At 40.2% G+C, this 24,739-nt stretch overlaps 1 protein-coding gene across 7 annotated transcripts in view; it reads left to right on the forward strand.

Moving 5' to 3' along the window:
* AJAP1 (adherens junctions associated protein 1) overlaps positions 1-24,739 on the forward strand; it is a 434,689-nt gene that overhangs the window by 182,421 nt on the left and 227,529 nt on the right. For all 7 annotated transcript variants that reach the window (XM_075604936.1, XM_075604941.1, XM_075604940.1 and 4 more), the window contains one exon: positions 15,136-15,899. In XM_075604936.1, the coding sequence (XP_075461051.1) occupies positions 15,136-15,899 (764 nt within the window). The remainder of the gene's footprint in view (positions 1-15,135; positions 15,900-24,739) is intronic.

The following is a 24,739-nucleotide window of genomic DNA, read 5'->3' on the forward strand; positions in this document are numbered from 1 at the left end:
TGCGACCCATTAAGGTCGAAACGTCTGTCTGTTGGTGGGTTTACTGGCTATGCATCTAAACCCTGACTATGCTCAAAGCGTGACCATGCAGCAAGCTTAAGCCTATAGGGAACCATGTTAAAAATGGTTTTGAAGCAAAAGGTGACACTGTGTGCTCATTTGCATGTCATTTCCCAGAATCCTTTGCTGCAGTGGAAGTGCTGGGTGATAATGGTGAAAGGCGGGGTTGCAGACATGTCTAAGAAGGGAACCTCAAGTTGGAGACAATCAATCAGAGAGCCCAACAAAGCCAAAAAAACAAAAGATTTCCAAACTACTTCCAGTTTAATTTTTTGAATATCTTTAGATTTTACTAATGGTAAGAAGCAGACATAGCTCCACCAAGCTGAGAAATGGTGAACTCCCCTGAAAACCTGATTAACTGCTTGTCAAGCATTGACTATCAGTTTGTGTCTTTAAACATGGACTTATAGATTTATAATTTAAATTAAACCAAAATGAAATTTGGAATAGTAAAAATAAAAACATCCACTAATTTCTTAAGTAATTTTATTGTCAAAACTGAGAGAATACACAAAGCACTGACTGTACGAAAAGACTGTATGATGCAATTTACACACATAATAAAGATGTTATGAAAACAAATGCAAGGAATAAATTGTAACATCAACAAGTGTATGGAACATGTGTAATACGTAGTTCCCATTGTAAGGCGATTCTCATAAGAGTTCAAGTACTTCATTTATTAATATACTGTGCTATTAGTGAAGATTAAATAGTAGTAATGCAATTACATTATTACAAGTAGTGATATTCATCTGAATTATGCCCTAAAGGAGGAAAACACATCAGACAAAGAAATGTACTGCAATTTTTATATATGTATTTTCACAGATATTTAGTTGTAAGCTTTTCTATCTTCTCTTATTTTCTTTGATCTCCTAATCATGCTGAGACATGATATAGTTTTAACATTTTTCAAAGCAGCAGAATACATTTGTTGTCTCTCTCTTCTCTTACAATATTTACAAGATATATTTTAACACCTTAATTATTTCCTAGAAAAAAAAGGAAAGAATTCACTACTTTATTCATATGGAATTGTGCAATTGTTCTGGACAAAACAGTGTAACTACCTTTTTTCTCAATATTATGAAAGGAATCTGAATATTACAAACTGCTGTGGAATTGCTGGACACAGCTGCTTTTATCTAATTTACCAGCAGTAGTTTTCCTTTAAATACGTAATTTCTTTTGCCTCTCACTGTTAGATATTGAAAAATTACTTAGCATGGAATTTGATGCCTAACACGATATGCGTGTATATATATATATATATATATGTATATATATATATATATATATATATATATATATATATATATATACTAGCTGAGAGACCCGGCGTTGCCCGGAATTTAAATAGATAAAATAAATTTCCCGCTAGGAGGGGGAGGGGAGGGGGCGACAGTGGTGGGGGGGGACCTTGCTCGCCCTTCCACACTGATTTGTTATGGCTATTCCCAGAATGCTCCGCTCACCTCCCCTTCTCAGAAGCCTCCGCGCCATTAACCCCCTCGGTGCGTGTTTTCTGCTCTTGGCCCCCGGCCTTTTCCCGCCTTTAACCCCGGCCTTTTCCCAGACTCCTCTGCTTCGCCATCCTTTGCCGTTACCCGGCTCTCCCCGGGCGTGTACCTGCAGGTGACGGGCGCTCCACCCCCCCCCCCTTCCTGCTCAGGGATCAGCCAATGACGCGGCAGGGCTGCTTGCCTGTTCCGTGAGGTTGCCGGCCGGCAGCCAATCAGCTTGTAGTTACGCTGCCCGGGGCCGCTGACTGAAGGAGGGAGGGAGGGAGGTAGAGGCCTGAGCTGTGTCAGACGGGAGGAGCGGCGCGGAGACCGAGACACACCGGGAGACAGGAGGCTGAGGTAAGGGGAACACGGGGGAGGGAGCCGCTGTCATATACCAGGCTGAGGTGAGTGAGCGCCGGGGAGGGAGGTTATGTCTGTGGAGCGCATAGAGAGATTGCCGTGCGGAGCACAGAGGGAGATGGTGATGGTAATGTATGTAGTTGATGCGTGAATGAGGGTGAATGTATGAATGTAATGTGTGTGTTGATGTTGTGTGAATGAAGGTATAAATGTGTAGAGTTTATGAAGAAATGTATTGAATAGTGTATGAATGTTGAAGGTAAATGAAATGATGATGTATATTTTTTTCAGAGGATCGTGAACATAGAGAAAGCCGGAGATGTTGTGAACGTGGTAGTGGTAATGTAAATGCAAATTAGTATAGCGGCGATTGAATAAAGTAACGAAATAAAATAATTGTAAGAATGGAAAGAATTGAAAATTGGCAAAGCGGGACATAGTGTAATGTGCATGTAATGTACATGTTGTAATTGCGTGTCGGCCATTTTAGAAAGTGAATTTACAGTGCGTAGGTGCAGGCTGGCGGTTATTTGCAAAGCGTCACATTGAAGATGTAAGTTATTTTGTCGGCCATTTTACAAAGTTAATAAAGAGTGCGTAGGTGAATGTACGGGCGGGAATTTTAGTAATAGAAATTTCAACGCACGCCATTGTTTTCATAGATATTTATTTGAATTGTAAGTTCCTTTGTCGGCCATTTTAGAAACTTAATAAAGAGTGCGTAGGTGAATGTACGGGCGGCAATTGTAGTAATAGAAATGTAAACGCACGCCATTTTTTTCATATATATGTATTTGTAGTAAGGCATAAAGGGAGAGTGCAGGGCTACAGGGAGTGTTGTTCGTAGTGTCGTCGTGTGTGTGTGCGTAGGCCATATGGTCGGCCATGTGCACAGGGAGTGTCGGCCGGCCGTTGCGGAGGGAGAATGTGTGTTGAATGTGCGCAGGTAGTGTCGCGGTATGCGGCGGCCATGTGCACAGGGACTGTCGGTCGGCCGTTGCAGAGGGAGAATGAAGGTACGGGCGGCCATTGTTTTTATAGAAATGTAAAGGCACGCCATAGCATGAGTGTGCGCAGGGAGTGTCGCGGTGCGCAGCGGCCATGTGCACAGATACTGTTGGGCACAGATACTGTTGCGGAGGGAGAATGAAGGTAGGTGCGGGCATTTTTGTAATAGAAATTGAAAGGCACGCCATAGCATGAGTGTGCGCAGGGAGTGTCGCGGAGCGGCCATGTGCACAGATACTGTTGGGCGAGACCCGGCGTTGGCCGGAATTTAAATAGATAAAATAAATTGATGTTGTTTAAAATAAGTAGTATAATTTTTAGTAGTTCCAGTTGGAGCAAACATATAAAAACAAACCCACAACTGCACTGCGTGAGTAATAAATGTAGGCCAACTACCCTATTCCAATGGTACCTGACCCCCGCTAGGCTGAGCCAGATCTACCCAGGCGCAGTTGATCTGTGCTGGAGGGGATGTGGTCAAAAGGGGGACATGGCCCACATTTGGTGGTCATGTCCGGAGATCCAGAAATTCTGTGCCATGATCCAGAGGCTCATACGAGAGGTCACGGGACTAACCCTACCCTTGGACCCGATGACCCTGGTGCTGAACAAACCTATTGATGATCTCCATCCACCGATGTCCAGACTTATAACGGCCATACTGACGGCAGCCAGGTGTTCCATCGCTGCCACTTGGAAGCAGACTAAAGCCCCCTCTAGAACCACTGTCACTAGCAGAATCAATGAAGTTATGTCAATGGAGAAACTGACCGCCCTGCTCCAAAAGAAAATACCCCAATTTCTAAATACCTGGGACCCGTGGCTAACAAAATAAATATACTCATATGCAGTCGCGGAGGTAGGAGCGCGCCACCCATCCCCCCTCTCTCCTAGGTTCCCCCCCCTTCCCCCCCGCTCCCCTGTTTGTCTTTCCCCCTTCCCCCCCTCTTCCCCCTCCCCTCCATATCCCCACACCCAAGAAAATGGAAAATGTTAATGGGTCTCTGTCAGATTGTTAAAAGCACCACTGTCATGGGATCATGACACCCTTGTATGTACTGTTTGACATGATTGTGCCCAATAAAAAAATTGAGTTAAAAAAATGTAGGCCAACTACACACTGACTGAGAAACTTCTGATCTGATGTCAATAAGGGGCGGAGGCAAAAGGATAGTAGGCATGAAATGGCAGTGAGGAGATTCTCACAGCAGCCATTTTGTGTGAGGGCAGATTCATTTCTACATACATAATAATAGCATGTGAAAGCAAATAAATAACAATATTTGTAGGCATTCAATGACAGTGAGGAGATTTTGACAGCAGCCATTTTGTGTGAGGGCAGATTAATTTCTACTAAACATATGTTTTTTTTATTCCCTTTTCAGTTAAGCAAATAAATAACAATATGTTTAGGCATTAAATGACAGTTAGTGAGGAGATACTCACAGCAGCCACTTAATATTGTAAAATGTAGATTCCAACTTATCCCTTTAAGAGATGTAACATTCATCTAATATGGATCTCATGTGATATTAGGTGAAGAAGCATGGTCTCAGGTGTGAGTGTGTGTGTGTGTGTGTAAGTGTGTGTGTAAGTGTGTGTGTAAGTGTGTGTGTGTGTGTGTGTGTGTGTACACAGGGGTGAGAGTGTGAGATGAACTTACCAAGGACTCTGCAGGGCTTCTGTGGGGGTATGCTGTCAGTGCAAGTGTGTGACAGTGAAGTAGGTGTGTGTCAGTGATGTCAGTGTAAGTTTTGGCCAATGACAGTCGTGTGGGCGGTGTGTGTCACAGTGGGGCGTACCTCTTGGGCAATGACAGTCGGTGTGGCCACGGACCAATCACATTCACCGCAGCTAGTACCAACCTTTGATTTTATATATTAAGATATATATATAAATAAAAATAATGGAAATATTACAAATATTACTGTATGCTCATTTGCATGTGTGAAAGAATATGGGCCAGACACTCTTATAAGTTTGTGATATCCAATCTTAAGGGTGAGATTTACTTGATAAAATACCATGCATTATTATCATGTATTATTATGTAACAATACCATGTATTATTTGTCATCATAACTCTATGCCCAGGACATACTTGAAAACGAGTTCTAACTATCAATGTATTACTTTCTTGTAAAACATTTTATAAATAAATAAATAAAATTGTACCACGGTTTTTATTAAGCCGTCTTATTGAAATCAGCCTCTGTCTTATGCAAATGCATATATAGGTAGCTGTAAGGTGTATTTTAGCCATACAAAGGGGGGGGGGGGGTTAACAAAGGTTCTGTTAAATTAGGGCTCAATATCTGAACTTACATAAAACTGGAATGGACATTATGTTCCGTGAGGTTAACGCATATCCTCCAAGATTTATTTATTGAATCCATTTGCAATGTCAGTGGGGTTTGTCAGAGTAATATCGCCCTTAGTGATATTACTTGGTTGTTGAGGGTTAGAAGGCTGGAATATGTTGTTGATAACCTTCCAGAAGTTAGCTGGGAGAAGATTGTCAGAGTAATAGTTTGCTTTTGCATGTCTTGTTTGCCTTGTGCACATGTTCCGCAGGCATCTGTAGTGATTGAGATCCTTGGTAGTGCCAGTTACTTTGTAGCTTTTCCACAAGGCATCCCTGAACTGGTAGAGTGCTATAAGGTCAGTTGTAACCCACGGTAGGTTGTCCCCCCGTACTCTAATTTTGCATAGTGGAGCATGGGTATCACAGAGTTTAAGAACTCGGATTGGAAATAGTCGAGCGCAGGGTCGGGAATTAAGTCAATTCTGTATGAAGTGCAGTTGATAAGGTCAGCCAGAAACTCTTGTGGGTTAAAGTTTCTAAATGTTCTAGTGAGGAGAACTTTAGGGCTTGATTGGGATGGTTTAATTTCCCTTTCACAGTACTCTATTGCATGGTCACTGAAAATGTCAGGAAGGATGCCAGAGGATTGGCCTTTGCTGGGATTTGAGGAGATCCAGTCTAGCAAGGAATGGTTGTGAGATTTCAGGTTTGTCATGTGGATTGGGAAATGAGTTGCGTTATGTTAAGTGACTTAAGTTGTATCTGGATTTTTCTGGTTTTTAGGGTTGAACCGATTGAAGTTGAAATCCCAAAGAACTAGCAGCTCACTCTTCTCATTCTGAGAGGAAATGGAGCCAAGAAACTGGGTGATATCATTCAGGGACAGTATAGGGGCTTAGGGGGACGGTAGATGCCAGCAACCAGGATGGGCTTAGAAAAGGGGAGGCAGATTTTGCCACTAGGATTTCAAAAGAGGGTGAGCTTCGTGGGAAATTTAACAGTGTAAATTGTAAGGTGTTTGCAATATAAAATAACACCCCTCCTCCTCTCTTTGACTTCTCTCCTAGAAAGGGAGTATCCCTGAATGGTGATATTTGCATCAAGGGTTTTAGGGGTTAGCCATGTTTCCATGAGAACGATGGCTTTGGGTTTATGCATAAGGCACCGTGCCCTTAGTTCATCCAGTTTGGGCATCAGACTTCGGATATTTATATGGGCGACAGGTAGCCCTTTGTGGAATTTGAAGGGGGGTATTCTTCGGGGTATGGAACAGAGTTGAAAAGGGAGGGTTTGGGTTAGGTTCAATATCACCTGCTAAAGAGAGTAATAGTATGAGTAGAAATTTGAGCAGTTGTTTTCAAGTTGTAAATTTGTGATGTTTCCCATTAGAGTGAGCGGTGGTTGGTGTGCTGGTTTTCAGATTTCTTCACAAACATTCAGTAGATAGTGCAAGGCTGTTGAGTAATTCAACAGTAATTCAACGTTTATGGTGATAGCATAGGCGTGATAGCATAGGCTTAACGTAACATTATTGTAGCACAACATTGCATTCAATTCAAATAACGTGATGTGAAGTAAGTCTTACTCCTATCAAGGACCCTGAAATAGGGCTTTTGCTGGAAAGGAGAGTGATAGAAATACCTGTGAACACACCTGAGATACTGGGAAAATATTCTAATTGAAATCATTTGAATATTTTGGGCATATGTATATGAGGTTATAATCCAAGTACAGTATATCTAGTGTGTTCACAAATTTCTCTCCAAATATTTCTGTGTTTCTGTCTCTCTCTCTCTCTCTCTCTCTCTCTCTCTCTCTCTCTCTCTCTCTTTTCTCTCTCTCTCTCTTTTCTCTCCCCTCCTCAGTCTGTGTGTTGATTTCTCTCCCCTCCTCAGTCTGTGTGTTGATTTCTCTCCCCTCCTCAGTCTGTGTGTTGATCTCTCTCATTGCCCCCCATATCTCCCCCACCTTAACTCTCATTTTCAGTAATTTCTCTGTTTGTAACTCCACTCCATCTGTAGCTATGTCGCCATTATGATGTAATAGAAGGAAAGGACTGGGTGAAAGAGGAGGCTGGGGACCACAGAGAAAGTCCCATGGGTTGCCTGTTGCCTACCAGTGCTCTAAAGCTTTATGCTTCCTGCTTATAAACTTCTTTCTCCTTCCTATTAAATTTCCTCCTTCCCAACTCCCTTCTCCATCCTACCCCCTCTCCCACCTCTGTGCTCCCTTATCTAAAAGCACCCTCTTCCTAAACTCTTTCCAACCAGCTTTAAAACGCTCTCCTCATAAACTCCCCCTATCTAACTCGAAGGAGGGAGTTTAGTAAGAGGGAATTTTGAAGGAGGGAGCTTTTGAGAGGAGAGGCTGGGAATAATGTGATCAGACTATAAGACTACAAATGGAAAGGAACCAAGAAATGTACCTGACGCATGTGCAGAACCTCCAAGTTCCTGCTGTTTCCTGGATGTTTGAAATTTGATACCATAGAGGTGTCACATTTCTTGTAAACCGGTAATTGTGTGTCTTCCCCTTTCATATTTTCCTCAGAGGTGGGTTTGCGTCAGCCTCCTCAGATTGGTAGATCCAGAAGTCAGCCATTGAAGGGTTCTTTCCTTTCTTTCATGGATTATGTGTGCATAGAAGCAGCACATGCACAATTAGTTTTATAAAATACTTGGTTCTTAAGATTTGTCCTTCAGTAAACTGTATATTAATGCAGGAAAGTCTTTCAAGCGTCTCACCAACATTATGATCCTCCTTAAGGCAGATTTGTATCCGAGGCAGAGCAGGACACACCAACCACCTAGCCAGCAAGGCCAGTGGCGGATTTTCCATTTGGCCCATTAGGCCAAACCCCATATGCATTTTCTGAACACTCGGACATAATGGGAATGCACTTACATGTGTTGGCCGCCTTTTTGCTTCCACCCTCTATCTTCTTTGGAACCCCAGCATCAAATGACGCTGCACACATCCCAACATGATGTCACACAGCGTTTTTTTGCCATGGCAACATGATTCCATGACATCGCATTACCATGGCAATGCAACACTTTGCGCCATCACGTTGATGACGTCCGCAGTGTCATTTGATGCTGGGTTTCCAAAGGAGATAGAGGATGGCAGCAAGGATTTGAGCGACACAGCTAAGTGCCATGGGGCGGCTTATTTTCAAATCTGCCACTGATCAAGGCAGTAGTGTCACAGCAGTGCAGTGGGTGATTGATCCACAAGGTAAGCCAGTTTTTTCCCAAGGGGGCAACATCAAGATGCAATACGACGTCTACATTATAACACATCCTGTGAAGCCCAATCACTTCTTTAAGCTCCTGCAGGATGTCTTCGGATGCTTAGTAAATTCCAGATGCTTCTAGGCAGTTGATGGAAGGCGCATAATGGTACTGGAAAATGCAGTAAAGACAGACATCACTGGGCAAATAGAAAAACTTGCCATGATACCAAGAAGACTGCTGCACCACAAAAATATAATGAAGCAAAGAGGGTGACCAAAAGCGATTTGTTTAAAAAAAAAATGGAGAGACTACACTGACATGTTTCACCCAAAAGGGCTTTATCAAAGTATATCATACACTTTGATAAAGCCCTTTTGGGTGAAACATCTTGCCAGGTTTTTCTATTTGCTCTTTAAACTGATGCTTTGCACACAGAAGAAACTACCCTGGAAGTGAAAAACTCCTACTGCTATGGATTCCACTAAGGAGTAACAGGACTGTCATCTAATTGTGAGTATCATTCCAGGTGTACTGGACTGTCTTTGTAATATAGGAGGTTATCTCTATGCGTTGGGACAGTTTAAAAGGTACAAGATATACTCTAATTAGGATGGGACCGTAGTCCAATGCTAACACCTCCAGAAGACTACTCACACATATATCTCATCTGATTATATGCTTGCTAAAGGGTTTCTGCATTATTGCTATCAATTCTCATAGAAAGTATACTGGATAAACTATACTCCAGTTTTTCTTTCATTTGGAAGTGAATCCCATATTTTTGGAGCCCCAGTTTTTTTTCCCCTTTCCTTTCAGGTTAGGAGATATCATCAAGACAGACATCACTGCAGCTTAGTAAATACCCCTCTAAAGATTAGAAACTGAATGTAAACATAAAACTAAGAGAACGTTAAATTGGAAAACTGTAAATAAAACCGTAGTGTTCATCCCACATCCCACATCCCATCCCATGGTTTATCCCGTTATGTTAATGCTTATTTACAGCCCTTTGTTAGGGCTTTGCCTTCCTTCATCCTTGATTCAGGTGATTTGTTGGTACAATTGCAAAATATCACATGGAAACCTGACTATCTATGGATAACTATGGATGTGGTCTCCCTGTATTCAATTATTGAGCACGATCTGGGGTTAGCGGCTGTTCGCCATTTCATTGAATGTCCAGGAAGCTCAATGTTAATGACCACGTTTATCACTGAATCCATTCTTTTTCTTCTCACACACAATTATTTTCTTTTTGAGCACCAGTTTTACTTGCAACAACGGGGAACAGCAATGGGGACAAGTTTTGCCCCCTCCTATGCGAACCTATTTATGGGGTGGTGGGAGCATGTTTTCATTTACAATAGCACTAATAAATTTAGACACAATATTGTTTTTTATAAACGTTTTATTGACGACCTACTTATAATCTGGCACGGGAGCACTGACACATTAGAATCATTTTTTGAATATGTTAATAATAATGATCTCAATATTCAATTCACCACTAATTTTAATGCACATCACATTAGCTTCCTGGACATTTTACTATATGTAGACATGAACCAACAGATTCAAACAGATACTTTCAGGAAAAGCAATTCCAGGAATTCAATTCTTCGGGCGGACAGTTGTCACCCCAGATCGGTGATCTCTGGTATCCCCAAAAGCCAGTACCTCAGACTGAGGAGGAACTGCTCCACACTTGACGGGTTCCTGACTCAGTCTGAGGCTCTCACCAATCGGTTTATTGAAAGGGGTTATAACAGGGAGACCCTCCAATCCATAGTAGAGGAAATAACAAAAAGAGAGAGAAGTACATTACTTCCCACCAGGGAGTTGAGGGCGAAGGATGTTGGTCAAAAAAGGGATATGAAAAGACTGGGAAATACGCCCCCTCTGTTTATTTCACAATACAGTAAAGCCAGTGACCAAGTGAATAAGATAATTAATAAACATTGGGGTTTACTGCGTATGGACCCCATTGTGGGTGAGTACACCAAAACGGGACCTAAGATTGTCTATAGGAAGGCTAAGACTATTGCCAACTATCTATCTCCCAGTGTTATTCCTGATATAACTACTAACACAAATACATTCATTACAAAGGGTTCGTTTAGATGCAACAACTGCAGCATGTGTAGGTATATAAAACCTTCCAGAAGTGTCTTTTCCCACAGCCCTCATAGACGTTTTGACATTAGTAATTTTATTAATTGTAATACATCTTTCGTGGTCTATGTTATCAATTGTGGCTGTGGGAAAAGATATGTCGGAAGGACAACAAGGGCCCTCAAGATTAGAATGCAGGAGCATTTTAGACTGATTAAGAGGGGAGACTTGGCGCACCCGGTTTCCAAGCATTTTTCTGAATGTGAGAGGGGTGGCACTGAGAACTTTTCCTTCATGGGAATTGAGAGAATTTTGCCCAAAATGAGGGGAGGTGATCTGGTAAAAAGACTAGATTACAGAGAGTCATTTTGGATCTTCATGCTTAAGACCCGTTTTCCAGATGGAATTAACATTGAATGGAGCATTAATCATGTTTTGAACTGAAGTATTATTGAATAGACCTTTAAGTAAACAGTCTTTTTCTTTCTTTTTCATGTATTATATTTTCAGATATTTTAGTACTATCTATGGTTATACCTCTCTTGAATTTACTATTGTCTCACGAACAATAACGATCACTTCAGATTCTTGCTCTAATCAGACAAGTATATAAAAAATATACATTAAGATAAGTTATTATTTGCAAGGTTAGATTGACTTAAATTATTGCACTTATAAGCTTTATTAAATGCTATTATAAATAATATCTGGTGCAATTCAAACACATTTCTTCAAATAGAACCATACTTTCGTTTATGGATAATTAACTGAGTGTTACTGTATATGGCTCTTCTCTTTTTTTCATGATTTTGTAAGTAAGTTGTATGTAAAATAGTTAAGTAGTCATCCTCTGTGCTTCTGGAAGGCTGTACATATGTTTTTAATATAGGTACAAGTTAGAATTAAAACTTTTTTTATTTTTGATTTATTATTATTTTTGTTTTTAAATTTTACAATAATTGTATGTTTTGTGTATATAGGGCATAGTCTGCCTGATCGGGCTCATCAATTCAGACTTACTCATGTGTTTTTTGGTTGGTGTGTCTCCCCCCCCCCCTTCAGTGGGGTATGTTAATGGGTGTCCTCATAGGTTTATGAGGCAATCCCACAAATATCCCCGTTATTGTGGGTTGTTAGACTAACTTATCAGTCATTATACATCCACGATCACATAGAGCCAGTATGCACATGCGCGAGTATGTAGGACCTTGATAGTTCCTTCCCGCGGGATTTGGGTCAGTTTTTTGATAAATTACAATCTGCGCATGCGCGGACAAACGTGGCTAGCTTGAGGCGCATCTCGCGAGATTTGGTCCTCCATTGCCCTGCGGTGCGTGTCACCGAGCAGGTGTGTTTGGAGGCGGATTTCTCATGATGTGAGCAGGTAATTAGCCGCTTTGTATGGCACTTGCACAGCTTTATGAAATATTTGCAATTAATACGAGATTACCAATTAGCGATTTTGGCGCCAAATCGGCAGACTGTTCCCCTATATATAGTGTGGTGTATACTATGTTAACTCACTTCTTGATAAAGTGCAATTTGACTGCACGAAACACGTAGAAGGTTGCAGCCTTCCGTTTTTATGTCCCTTTAATAAAGAAACTTTTTGCCAGACCTGCTATCACCCTTCTTGCTGTGCGTTGCACCAACTAACACTGCACTGGATTTTTCCCTATTGGCAACAGCACGCAGACTGAGAGGATCTCTGGTGACAATCATTCGTGAGTACATACCTGGGGCCAGCCCAATGAGGTTAGGGGAGGGTGTCTTTGTGCATCTACCCCTGCCTTCAGGGTAACTGGAGCCCTTTTTTAAGGTTTGAAACAGTATTTATGTCCCAGAATTGTACCTCTTACATCATACCTGATGGGATTTCATGCTTGAGCACCACATCACCTTTTCTCATAGAAAGTATACTGGATAAACTATACTCCAGTTTTTCTTTCATTTGGAAGTTAATCCCATATTTTTGGAGCCCCAGTTTTTTTTTCCCCTTTCCTTTCAGGTTAGGAGATATCATCAAGACAGACATCACTGCAGCTTAGTAAATACCCCTCTAAAGATTAGAAACTGAACGTAAACATAAAACTAAGAGAACGTTAAATTGGAAAACTGTAAATAAAACCGTAGTGTTCATCCCACAGTGCTACAGTAGATTAACAATATTACTTGGGTGTTGAGTTAATGCCCCACACATGTTGACCAAAATGAATTTTTCTGCATGTTCTTTATTCATATTCAGATCTCTTTGATTGAAGGCCAAAATGACAGTGGATTTTTTACTACAGTACAGTATATAATTAAAAAGAAATCCAAGGTAAAACAAAGCTTGGGATTTTATACAGTATTATTATCCTTAAAAATGGAGGTGTGCAAATCTGTTCGAGATCGTTTTGCAAATGTTCTTGTTCATTTTTGAAGAACTTTGCTCATTAAGAACATGTTGAAGAAGATTAAATTTTTGATTCACAAATTTTAGCAAAATTTGCTAATATATTCATCAAAGTTTTTCAGAATTTTGTGTATCAACATTCTAGGGTCCTTATTCAATAAGGTACTATGCCACAAACAGCCACTTCATACCTTGAACATATTGTAGCCCAAGGTATCAACTTGAAAAATATAGAAAAAAAATGCAATGTACTGTAACATGTAGAAAGCTTTAATAGGTTCATAACTGTATGTCTAGGATGTTATTATTGAGATACTTATGGAGCCCTGTTTCCTTCTGAATACAGTATACCACCAATGCTGTCTAACCTGTTGGCTCGCAGGGCCCAAGCCTCTGCCACGGAGAGCCTGGGGCAATATATATATGTAGGGGTAATCTCTTACCAGGTGCAGCACCTCCACCTACGATGGCTCCCAGCCGAGTGGGAGTTGTCCCTCACAGGACAATAATATAGTACTACTCACACAGCATGTAAAAGAAACAGTAGCTTTACTAGCGGTAACCATAACCATGCATATATCATCTCTATAAATGTAACTCTTCAATGAGACACAATAACTAACGCGTCTCGCAGGACGCGACCCTTCACCATGTTCCCACACCGTGTCCAACACCCCACACCATAAACCCCCAAGGTGAATGTATGTGTGTGACTGCGCAGCCACTAATATGGACAATGTTATAGTTGGTGCACTGGTGTTCCTGGAGAGGTCTGGACCCAAACCTCTGGAATGCAGCTGTGACAGTCTCTGTGTCCCTAGTTCCACACACTAACGTGACAGGTTCCTATTCTAGGGCCTCTCCCATATTACCTAGACTTGACTGGGGACTCAGGTCCTATCTGGGCCTGGGGTATGCGGGCCTAGTGTAGAGGCTACTTGCCTCTCTACACACTGAGCTCCTACTTCTTCCCCTTCCCGGTCTTCTCTGACTAGCGTTCTCCCTTCGCAACCTCCTACCTCTTCCTGCAGAGTTCTTCTTCAAACAACCTTTTAACATAATTTAGTAATTAAATGTGGGGAATATTATAGTTATAGCTACTGGCTGAACTAACACAAGTTAGGAGACAGTGGTGGGTGGGTGAAAGGTAGTGGATAAATCCAGAAATCTGCCATTACTATCAGTTGGCAGGTATATTATAGAGCATATTATTAGTTATTTGAAATATAATATTATTTTTAGGCTGATAGTTCTTTACCTTCAAATGTTAATCTAGTGATGTAAAATATTGTTAGGAAAATAACTTATGCTATAGTCATTTTCCAAGTTTTAATACTTTTTGTTTCTATAACCATTGTGACCAAAATGGTATACTCATTGGGATGTTTTCATAATAATAGCTTTTTACAATTGTCAATGCAATGGTTAAATTGTAGCTCAACTTCTAAGATGGGACATATGGACTAACATGATACAACTGAAACTATATATTGGTTATACGTTAATTCTAGCTATTTTGACAAAACCCCAATTGAAAGTGTGTTTGTCTTTAGTTTGAGTCAACTGATTTCACAGTTTTGATTCAATGATATACTTTGTAGATAAACATAAGGGATTTGCTAGGGATTTACCAAAGTAGAAAATGATTGCCATAGGAAGTGGTGTTAAACACTTAACGGTATAGACAACCTCTATGGTTAATATATTGCAGCAAATTCAGAAAAATATTTTAAAGTGATAACAATTTACATGCAATAAAACAAGTGTGCTTACTTAACATTAAAGTGCAAAAAATGCTTTAAAAACATGTAGAATTTGTCTGACTTGTAAACAGAAAAAAATGTATACAGTTAAATAATCATTCTAAACGGGTCGCCTGTTGCCAGGGGAAAAATATATATATATATATATAGATGTAATCATTTTTTTTCTGCTTTGATATAGTATCACAATGCACTGTACTGTGTTTCCACTGAATCTTATGGAATCTTTAATATTCTTAGTTATACTAGTATATGTTGACTTAATTATGGATTATATCTGTCTTTTGAAAAACTCCAATCAAACTTTTAAAAAGTGTAATCTTATGTGCATGTTTCCCTTTTGCAAATGTATTTTCTCAAACATATATTAAATGTCTTTCTGCAGGTCAGGCCATCCATTAGGAAGCCATGTTTGGATTTTAATAGCCATGTTTCAACTAGCCATGGATTTTATTACTTGTGAATCTGAATCCCCGGGCAGAGGGTACAAATATCTACAGAGACCTTCACTACAACATAGATTACATCACGCTGCTTTGTGGAGCCAAAAAGATAAACAGAAGCTGAGAAATCTAAACCATTTTTGGAATCAGTTTACAAATTATGAACAACATCCTGTTTTGCAAGTGGATCCACAACATTTAAATATATATCATAAAGACCACATAAACAGCCTTTTTTCTAGAAATGTGCAATTGAAGCACTCCAACAGAGCAAAATCAATTCCTTTAACAAAAGAATTAAACACACTCAAAATTGCTAATCTGAAAAGGGGTAAAAGACAGCTCCAAAGAAGAAGCTGGGATAACCTGAAAACTTTTTTGGACAGTGAAAGTCAGTCCACAACAGTTTCTGAATTCATTTTATGGGGACCAACAGGGGATGATGACTTTTTAGAGTCTAGCACATTCCCTGTGATTCATGAGACCACAAGAACCTCCACTTTTCAAGGTAGAACAAATTTGATGGAAACAGCTACTATCACCACCACTTCCACAACAACACAGGCTGAAGGTGTCACATCATCACAAAACCCAGGGATTAATACACACAAGAATAATGCTGGTAGGATTAGCACAACTGAACCATATCCAGGCCAAAGCAATGGGAAGGCTGCAAGACCACCAAGGATACCCAATGAAACTTCAGGTACAGTATTTTTTTTTCTTTCAATTAATTGTCAACTCTTCAACTATATGTATGTTTAGCAGAACATCATTTCAAACTTAAGTTTATAAAGTGGTACTGTATGGATGTTGGACTGTCAAAATATATATATTGTTTGGTTGTATCTGTTGTAATACTTCACTAAAATATTGACTTCCAATATTCAGTGGAGTATTCAACATGTGTTACCTTATTTATATTGTAGAAATATATATGTGCAGATTACAGTAATGAATGTAGATACAGCCTGTTCATAATGATGTCACAAAGCAAAGAAAATATGCACTACACTCTTTTCTTCTTATGGCTAGTGAGAAAGTAATGATACACAGAGACAAAGCCCTTGTTCAGAAAGCTATGAAAGCACTGATTCAGCGCTATTGCATGGAAAGCCCCATTGACTTCAATTTTGCTTTGCATGCAATAATGCCAAATTGGCACTAACATACAGTTTACTAAATAAGGGCCACAAAATTTGATTATATGTGCATGTAACTCCTTGTTAACTCCTCTACTGATACTCACAAAACTGAAGCAAAGTACTTTAATACGTTGATGCTGCGACAAAAAATGAAAATGCGTAATACATGCTATCAAATTGTTCCAAAGTTGTATTATTAAATTCCACAACAGACTCCTTAAGTAGTGAAGTTATTCATGTTTCATAGTGACTGTAAATTAGTCTAAATAATTGAATTTTCTAATGTATAAATGCACTGTGTTTCAAGTGCAGTCCATACAAACATGGTTAAACTTGGTATTCTCCTTATAAATCACATTCAACAAAAAGGGTCACTACAGTCACTATATTAGGAGGTGCTAGTATGGGGATTGGATTACTGAATTCGATAGACACTGAATTTCTCAGAAACAAATGAAGTAAAATAGTAGATCACGCCGCAGAGGGATTCACAGTACAAGAAGCTATAGATGGTTGGACTACATGGTTACAGCAAAGTATTGTCAACTTTTCTATAGACATTAAGGCTATAATGCATTTTTAAATTGGGAAAGCATGTTTCTTGGGCTTTGCTATGTACCCAAGTACAAACAAAATTATCCTCCCTATGAGACAGAGTTAAAGTGTGTTTCCACCTAACAAAGAAACAAATTGTGACTTGCACGGATTCAATAAGAAGGTATGTGGCATTTCTATATCAAGGAATATGTTGCACAAATCATTCAGTTCATACACTAAATCATTAGTGTATGCCCGGATTAAATTCATTTCAAATTGCCACAGATTCACAATGTATCTTTTGACATACCATGGTATGGGTTCATTCCAGATCTAGATCAACCGCGCAAGGCTTCTGTAAATTCCCTTACCTTGACTCAGACGGCTGCGGCCGAATCGTCGTCATGGAAACGTGGCATCAAATGACGCCCTGGGGTCACATGGCGTGGTGTTACATGAACCGCAGCATCATTTGACTGCGTCGCCATGGCAACGTGAAGTCAAATGACGCCGTGGCGTCATTTGACACTTGAGACAAGGTAAGGGGGGGGCGCAAGCAGTGGAGGAGAGCAGGGATGGTGGTGCAGAACAAAAAGTTTGCGCCCCTTGCACTAGTGTGTTAAAAAAAAATTATATTGCCAATAATAGCTTTATTAGTAGAAACATTAGTAATGTTTGCTATTTAATTGTATTTGCATTGTAAGTTGTAGTCGTTTCTTGGAACTAACAGATGTTTTATTGCTGAGGCCCCTGAGTCCTGGGAAAAACTTGAGAAGCACTGAGAGGATTTGTAGATGGATTTGTAAGTATCAAAAAAATATATATATATACAGTATATACAGTATATATATATATTATACATCTATACTTGTAGATATATTTTTTGTGGTTTAAAATTCAGTCTCTCTGAAGGCACCGTTTTAGGGTTAATTGAATACATTCAGATAGGATTCTGTAAAAAAAAGCTGAGAATGTGCAATAGTTTTATGGAATGCAAAAGAAAAAAAATTGATAGAGAAGGAACAATATGTGGCACAAGCAGGAGGATCCCAGATCAAGATAAATATGGGTCCAGTGCCAGATGGCAGATAAACGACATTCAATGATGAATATATGTATTCTTCTTAGTACTGCTTGGTAGAAACAGCTACATACATTATAGTTAAAGTGTTATGTATATAGATGTTGCCTAGACTGCTACAGTGTGTGTCAGAACGAACGATACCATCGGAGGCAACAAACACCATATGTTCTCATAATTTGTATGCCTGTTTTTGCCTGTTACCTGTATATCTGAAGCTTTTTATTATTTTTGCCTCTACTAATAAAGATTTGTTTATTGCTAAACTGCTACTGTAGGATATCTCTGTCTGGTGCTTACTTTCCACTGAAATTATATGCAAGGATCTACAGTATATACAAATAAAAGAAATCATCTTCTTGTTGCACCATCATTTATTTTCAGATATACTTTGGGTGGCTTTATAGATAAGTATAACAGACTTTGAGTCAAAACAATGAATAACATTTATGTGAATTTCAGAAATTACTACTTTATTTTTGTAATCTCCACCATGTACAAAATTTAGCATTTAACAAGATCATGTAACATACTGTACAGCTGTATTGTGATTTAAGCATGCATATGCAGGAATAACTGAATCAAACTATATAGTACAATATTAATAGTAAATATATGTACTTTAGGAGGGTCAGAAAATTGGTACTTCCCAAAAAACTGAAACGTTTGCTCAAAACTGATATTTGAAAATGGGGAATTACAGGTATGATGAAAGCTGATGGGTTTCAGGAAAAGGAGTAGAGTGAGAGAGAACAAGACAGATACACAAACATATTTCTAATTAACACCCTCCATAGATAAAATAAAGTAGAAAAGTAGGAACCGGTAGACATCCTCTGTCAGGTGGAATATAGTAGAAAGGACATTTCTTCTGGAAACTGGAGTGAAAGATCTTTTTTTTTTAAATTCAAATAGATCCAATAAAGTAAACAGGGATGAGTGTGTATCAGCACATGTAAAAGAAAATGTTTAAAAACAGAATTTCAGCATATTTTGCATTCAGGTCTATTTAGTGTATTTTAGTTTAGATTAGAAATTCCTACATTATGAATAGTTTAGAGAATTAGATTCCTAAATTATTGAAGGATCTCTCACCCAGAAACAACCTTTTTAGTTTTTTTTAAATTCTATAGAAATAATATTTTTACCAGTTGTCAATTGTCAAAGTGCTTTACTGTATTTAGTGCACCGATGTAACCAATGTTATTGTTCCTGTTATCGTGCGGTACGGCACTAAAGCCCAGATACATCAAATATAATTAAATGTGAGTTAATATCATGTTCAATTAAACCAAAAATCTGCGCAAAAATCAGTAGGCATATATCAATATTTGTAAAGTTGAAGAAAAATGTGCTATGTGCCACGGGAAATTGCGTTATATGTAGCGATAAATATTGAATTGATGTTAAAAGGGCTCAAAAGTAATGAAATGGGGCTAAAAGGGCAGCAAAATATTGCGGGACTCTCATGTCAAAACATATAAAAACCTATGCTTTCCTCACACATGCTGGCAGAGCTGTTAGGAGGGAATAATTACACATTAGGCCATAAAAAGGTGGATGTATTTGAAATATTTTGTGTGATGCTTGTGTGTGGGAGCGGAGGAGTGTGGGAAGTCAAGAGCAGACGAATGGAGAGGGGGTAAGTGGGGATGAGCCAAGGAGTGTTGATGAGCGGAGGAGTGGTGGGGAGGATATTAGAAGGGCTGATACAGATGTCAGGCCAGGAACATGTGAAAGGAGGAGCAGTCAGGGAGATAGGGAGCAGCAACAAAGCACACAGGAAACTAATGTCCACTCTCCTCCAACTGAACATGCAACTTAGGCTTGGGTCCCGCTGCATCCGGTGGTGCGTGCGACCGTGTGCACACCACTTACCAGCACCTTACTTCCTCCCTAGTCTGCCCCAGTCCCTTCTCGCTGCCAGGCTCACTTCCCACTGTGATGCATCAGCCAGCAGGGGCTACAATAGGATTGTGATCCCGAGCGGCGACTCTAGCTACCCACCCGAGAGTCCTAACCACACAACATGTGGGCACTTACCCACTTCACCCAATCCCTCAACCCCCAATTAACATTAAAAAACAAAACAACCCCGCACCCCCAACACAAACATTACAGTAATGTGCAAAATTACTATTATCCAGATATGGATAATAGCTCATTTGCCCAATCAAAATAAAACATTATCCAGCAAGCATAAAGTAAATAAAACTTCTACTTACCCGGCCAGGATGAAGGCCATCCTTATCTTCCTCCCCATCCTTGTCCTCCATTGGCAGGAACATTTTAATAAAAAACACAAACTAATGACCCCATACCCCTTAATCACCTTAGCGATTAGTAACCACTATAGTAATTAAGAGGTTGACCCCCTCCTTTGCTATCTACCTGGGTGGCCTAACCACCCTCCCAAGGGAAACTACACCCACCCTCTACCCATTGATTGGCACTGAGGTCCAAAACACTCATATAATATGGGCATGCTTAGCCTCTATGCCAGTCAATATGCAATTAAAAAAAAAAAAAGCATTCACCAGAATAAAAAAATCAATCACCAAAAATAAACCAGAATTAAATAAAGCAAACACCAAAAAACCAAGAATTAAACAAAGCAAACACCAAAAAACAAGAATTAAATAAAGCAAACACCAAAAATAAGCCAAAATTAAAAAAAACTACTGTATCACACAAAATAAACAAGAATAACAAAAAAACAATAAAAAAAATACAGAAGAATTAAAGCAATCAACAAAAATATATATTAATGAAATAGAAAGCATTTTCAAAACAATGCATTGCTTGTTATTGTATTTATCTATAGCCCTAAATGTCATAGATAAATACATTGGCAGTCAATGGGCAAGCAAAAAATTTAAAATTTAAAAATACAATCAAAATACCTAAAAAATTAAATTTACGTGCATTCAATGTTTTTCTTATCTTTAGATGTCTTCACCCTCCGATTCCCGATGCATCTGGAAACTCTCGATCCGCGACGCAATGATCCTCAGCTTCCTAGTAATTTTGCCCATTACTGTACTGTAATGTAATGGGTTTTGGGTGTAGAGGGGGTGTCCATTCCTTGCCATTGGGGTTATCTTTGATCCCATTGATGGCATAGGTAACCACACTGGCAATGAATGGGTGTTTTGGCTAGTATTGTGTTTTTTTATGTTTATTGTGGGTAGCTGGGTAGGTGAAGGTGGTATTTGGCCCATGGTGGGTGTTAATACCTACCGGGTGGGTAGCGGGAGGGGTTAACCCATTAATTACCTTAGTAGTAGTATTATCGCTAAGGTAATAAAGGGGTTAACTCCTCCCTCAAACCCCCCCCCCCCTCGAAAGGCCTAAACACCCCCATGGGCTAAATTCCATCTTCACCCTCCCCTGCTACCCACAATAAACTGGGCACAGGTAGTTAACCCCTTCATTGCCTTAGTGTTTAGCTGCTAAGGTAAAGAAGCTGCCTGTAAATGTATTTTTATTACATTGGATAGAAGCTGCATGTCTCTGGAGCTGGTATTAATGCATATCAGCTCCGGAGACTTCCGGTTTCAATCTGATGCAGGAAAAATGCATTTTTTTTCTAATTCCTGCTCTCAGATCCCACCCCGCCACCCTAGGGCTGGCGAGATGAGTTCTTCAAGAAACTCGCTATTCCAGAGCCTCAATGAGTGATTTTGGCCAGGAGCGAGTACTCGCTAGAAAATGCAGTCCCCGTACAAGTTTGCCAAATCATCGAGGCTTTCTGAATAGCAACCGTGCAAATATTGCAATAACTGCTCAAAATCCTCGATGAGTTTATTACTGAAGCTACTAGAATGAGGTCCTATGACTGTGTCAGTCTCAATATCTTTTTGAGTCATTGTCTCCCCTGGAAGAAACAAGTAAAACAGGTAAACAACAACATTATAACCTTTGTAGAGCAAACAGTATGTTTGCCCCTGACATGGCTGTCCAACTCCAAGAAGTGATAAAGTAGATCCTAATGTCTTTTTTAAACATAATAAATTACAAACATACTTACAAGAAAAATATACTTGGAAAACGTGATCCCGCACATGGCTCCCACTCGCTGTAGCATCCTGTACTGGAGCTGCCTCTACAGGAGGATCATCCTCTATCATCAGCTATGTCCACTGAAAGTTTATTGCGAATGGGCTACAGTATATTGTGTAAAACATAAAATCCAACACAATGTCAGCAACTTTACAAGGGGAATACTGTAGCACACCACCTGACTTACTGTATCCAGACACATGAAACGACTTTTTAACACTTCAAATGTTCACTCAATTACAGTACCGACACACTTTATTCGAGTGTGGTCGGTACCGCAAGCCGGGAAATCTCCCGGCTTGCTAGTGGCTGCCCCTCGGCGTGCCGCGCGTCATAGACGCGCGGTCACGCGTCTTCGGGAGCGTGCGCCCCCTGCACGCGCGTCCAGGGGCTCCCCGAGGGAGCCCTGGTGTCCCGCGATCGCGGGACAGCGGCAGGGGGTTCCGGGGGACCCGGCGGACCCGGCAGCGGTAGGGAGAGCGCCCCGATCGGAGGGCGCTCTTCCGCTGCTTCGGCGCGCGCCCGTCACTCTCGGGCGCGCGCCAGGCTACTGCTGCGGCAGAGAACGGGCAAATGCTCGAATAAACTCTGCCGCAGCAGTACAGTATGTGTGGATATGTGTGCATAATTATATCTACGCTGTGCTTCAGTAACAGGATTTGCCACGGAATGAGAAGCCAAGACCTTACTCCATAGCCAGAATCATCTAATATAAAATAAGAAAACATTATAAAGTAAAGCTTTTTTGGTATACTGACACTCACTTTAATTTCAAGAAGGGCAAGCTTTTGTTAACACATTTTGGGTTAGGTCTGTTGATGTTAAACTAAAGTACTGTATATTAAATATGCTTACCTACTAGCCATCAACCAATCAAAGTGTCTGATTCCCACTCCTCATACACAGCAGACTGTGAATAATATGCAAATCATGGCATGCTTCTGGGATCCCCGCTAGTCCGCTACCACATTCATAATGCACATATGTGCATCACACAAGACCTACACATTAAGGTACTAATAATGTCGAAAGGTTGCAAAATATCTCCTCCCTTTCATGCGGTGGTGCTAGCACTACATAGGTGCAATCAATTGCATCCATTGCATTTGGAATGCCTGCTAAGAGATAAAAGCCTATCTTGACAGGCTGTCACTGTGTGCTCTCACTAGAAAATGGAACCTTTTACCATGTGTAGTTAAGGCATGAAATAAAGGGCAGAACAAGAAGGTTGGTTGCGTTATTCTGTTTACAGCTGTAAAAACTGACAGGGAAGTGTGAAATGTTGCGTCCCAGCCTTTATTTAAAGAAGCAGCAGCATCTGACCCTGAGAAGAATGAAAGAGGCTTTTGCTGTTTTCTGAACCTTCTTTTTATTAGGGATTCCACATTCAGGTGTACAACAACCAGTTCTCCCAGCGGGATGTCTCCAGCCACCGAGTAGCCAGCAATATCTGCATTAGAAAGTTTGCATCCTTTCACGGAAGTTCCACAGACATCCTCATATCGCATAGCAGCAATAAGGAGTGCAGCAAGAGACAACCTCATATCACATAGCAGCAACAAGGAGTGCAGCAGGCCCCAGGGAAAGAAACTCCCTCCCTTTTATTACTGGCTAATTAGGACACAACCAAATGAAGTAAATCACACAGGCAGTTGTCCCCCAAAACTTACACAATTTGCAAACATAATACACTTCACACAACATACAATTTTCTATAGCAAGCCCCAAAACAGTACCTTTTACAAACATCCCATGCATGTCTTTACTCTGCAAAATAAATGACATTCAGTATCACTTACTTTAATTCCCCCCCCCTCCATACCATGGTATAATCCACCCTGAATGGTATGCAGGAAGGAAACGCCCTTTTCCTTTTTAACAGAGACTGACCATGGCTGTGTAACATCAAACTGTGTTTAACTCCAACCAGACCTGTATTGTACTGACTGATCTCAGGACACCGCATTAAAGGTTAGTAAAGTTTCAGATAAAGGAAACAAAAAAAAAATCGCTGGGCCCAGCAAAAAAAGACAGAAACAGAATGAAAGAAAGATAAAGTGGTGCACTTGATGCCAGAAAGCAAACATGTATTTAACTTCTACAAAAGTGCAAGCAGCCCTGTCACATATCCCCCACTTTAAGAGGAAAACAGTCAGGATTTTTCTCCAACATACTTTTGTAAGAGACAGGGGTGCTGCAATTTTACTCTCCTATACTGGGAAATAGTGAACCTCTGCCCTCCCACTCTAGAGGTTCCATGTCCAGGCCCTATATGAGACAAAATCACATTTACTGCTATCAAATCTAATTATACTAAAGTTCCTGAACATCAATCTTGCTATTTCTCAGCACCTTCCTTCCTAGTTATTTCAGCCCCATATCGGGATAAAATGATCTGCATTATGATGCTGACTTCCAGGTCAGTATGATACCGTAAATTTAAATGGTTGCAGGGCTAGATACCATCGGGTAACCCGGGCGTTTTTACATTGCATATTGTTTAGCCACGTAAGTGCATGAAGATCGGTGACTAGTGAAAATTGCTACCCCAACAGGTAACATCTCAACACTTCCAATGTCCACTTAATTGCCAGACATTCCTTCTCAACCGTGGCATATCTGGTTTCCCTTGGATATAGCTTACGGCTTATATACAAAACAGGGTGTTCCACACCTTCAACTTCCTGGCTAAGTACTGCCCCTAGCCCCACCTCTGATGCA

This window comes from Ascaphus truei, chromosome 6 (assembly GCF_040206685.1).
Source record: "Ascaphus truei isolate aAscTru1 chromosome 6, aAscTru1.hap1, whole genome shotgun sequence".
Lineage (NCBI taxonomy): Eukaryota > Metazoa > Chordata > Amphibia > Anura > Ascaphidae > Ascaphus > Ascaphus truei.